General features: G+C 43.2%; 1 protein-coding gene across 1 annotated transcript; it reads left to right on the forward strand.

Moving 5' to 3' along the window:
* The first annotated feature begins 1,499 nt into the window (after nucleotides 1–1,499).
* On the forward strand, nucleotides 1,500–2,419 carry LOC109411963 (cytochrome c oxidase subunit 5A, mitochondrial). Its single transcript, XM_019685622.3, has 2 exons — nucleotides 1,500–1,657; nucleotides 1,767–2,419. Exon 2 carries the CDS (start codon nucleotides 1,776–1,778, stop codon nucleotides 2,232–2,234), a length of 459 nt encoding a protein of 152 aa, XP_019541167.1. The 5' UTR covers nucleotides 1,500–1,657; nucleotides 1,767–1,775; the 3' UTR covers nucleotides 2,235–2,419.

The raw sequence follows: 2,419 nt of genomic DNA on the forward strand, positions 1-2,419 counted from the left end.
ACTGACTGACGTGAACGGTGACGGATCGGCCGAAACGTCAAACACGCGCATCGGGATCAAAAAAGGGAAATTAGCCCCAGGGGAAATTATATGTACGCACGTGTGTGAACTATCACGGAACCGGCAAACTACACACCAAATTTTGATTTTTTCGTCCAGCAAAATGAATTGCTGGAACGCCATCAGCAAACTGTAGTGTGCCGAAAATTCAGTAATGATAGCTGAAGATTCAGCAAAGTTAGAAATTGCTGAACATCAGCAAGAGAGTTGTCAAACACTTAGCATTTTCCTGGACACATTTTGTGCACACTATTTTTATTTCGCTGGAAACCAGCAAAATTTTGCTGGTTTTTGACATGCTGTAAAACCAGCAATCCATCCAGCAAAATATTTCTTGCTGAATTTTCAGTAATGCGGTTTGACAGCTTGTTTTGCTGGTCGTTCAGCAATTTTGTCCGAGCTCGAGTCTGGCCGAAATGTTTTGTTTTTTTTTTCTTTTCAGACGAAACAAAAATTGGTAGAAATGTTCGTTTGAACTTAATGTTCGGTATCCAGAGATAGCAAACGCGATGGACGCTCATTACAGAAGTGGCGCATTCCATTTTAATGTACTCCGCGATGAAAAATATACATTTTTTGAATGAATTTTCACGTCCTTCTGCTCGCTCCAGTGTCTCGGGCAGGAGCGCACAAAATGTGTCCAGGAAAATGCTAAGTGTTTGACAACTCTCTTGCTGATGTTCAGCAATTTCTAACTTTGCTGAATCTTCAGCTATCATTACTGAATTTTCGGCACACTACAGTTTGCTGATGGCGTTCCAGCAATTCATTTTGCTGGACGAAAAAATCAAAATTTGGTGTGTGCGCTCCTGCCCGAGACACTGGAGCGAGCAGAAGGACGTGAAAATTCATTCAAAAAATGTATATTTTTCATCGCGGAGTACATTAAAATGGAATGCGCCACTTCTGTAATGAGCGTCCATCGCGTTTGCTATCTCTGGATACCGAACATTAAGTTCAAACGAACTTTTCTACCAATTTTTGTTTCGTCTGAAAAGAAAAAAAAAAACAAAACATTTCGGCCAGACTCGAGCTCGGACAAAATTGCTGAACGACCAGCAAAACAAGCTGTCAAACCGCATTACTGAAAATTCAGCAAGAAATATTTTGCTGGATGGATTGCTGGTTTTACAGCATGTCAAAAACCAGCAAAATTTTGCTGGTTTCCAGCGAAATAAAAATAGTGTGTACCCAGAATTGAGTTCTCTTGGTAATAATTGAGCTTTAACGTAAATATTCTCCCCGCGAGGGAAAAAATCGGCAACGAATGAGAATCCAAACAAATCACCGGAAACACTGTAAAATTTGTGTGGGAAGGAAGAGGACAGGAAGAACGAGAACGAACCGAGTGTTCATTCGTGACGTCATCTTGCAAAACATAAAAGATCCCAGTCACAGGGTCATATATTTTGTCCAAAAACCGTCTAACTTTTAATTTGCGTGTAAAGGGATATTTTTTCGCATCTGGTAGCCCGAGGGCACTGTCAAAAACGTCAAAATTTTATCTCGTTCTGAAAGATTTTGATCGTCGTCCATCTGTTTCTGTCACACTTTTTTCCATCGTGAGTGTTTCGCAAGTGCTAGGAAAAGCGAAAAGGTATTGTTACTTAACAGGTTCCATGACCGGAATTATCAAATTCCAGCGAACCTGGACACATTTCGTTGGCGTTCTATCGTTAATTCGAGCTGTTTGATTTTATTTTTAGAAAACAATCATGCTTCGCTCTGCAGCTGGTCAACTTTTCGGTGTTCTCCGCGGAACCGTCGGCTTGACGACATCCCGGCTGGGCGCTGCTGGAGCTGTCCGCCACTCGCACAGCAACGAGAGTGCTGAAGAATTCGATGCTCGCTATGAGGCCTACTTCAGCCGATCGGACATTGACCACTGGGAGGCCCGCAAGGGAATGAACGATCTGCTCGGTATGGATCTGGTTCCAGAGCCAAAGGTGATCATTGCTGCCTTGAAGGCTTGCCGCCGATTGAACGACTACGCTCTGGCCATCCGGTTCCTGGAGGGCTGCAAGGACAAGTGCGGAAACCAGGTCAACCAAATCTATCCCTATCTGCTGCAGGAAATTCGCCCAACTCTGACCGAACTGGGCATCGACACACCCGAGGAGCTGGGCTACGACCAGCCGGAGCTGGCGTTGAAATCGGTTTTCGATATGCACTAAATGGGTTGTATTGACCAATGGTGCTACCTAGAAGAGGCCCTGGAGCAACATTAGTTGAAATAAGTGAATAAAGTGGTCGGAAATATTCCGGAATAAGAAAAAATCGTTTAAGAATGGTTATGTAATCATTGGCGATTGGTCGTCACAGTGAAAGAAATGCGAAATAAAACTGGTAAAAATATGAA

This window comes from Aedes albopictus, chromosome 3 (assembly GCF_035046485.1).
Source record: "Aedes albopictus strain Foshan chromosome 3, AalbF5, whole genome shotgun sequence".
NCBI lineage: Eukaryota > Metazoa > Arthropoda > Insecta > Diptera > Culicidae > Aedes > Aedes albopictus.

What these genes read in the sequence shown, in the direction of transcription:
- LOC109411963 (XM_019685622.3), top strand. Translation starts at nt 1,776, where the DNA reads ATGCTTCGCTCTGCAGCTGGTCAACTTTTCGGTGTTCTCCGCGGAACC.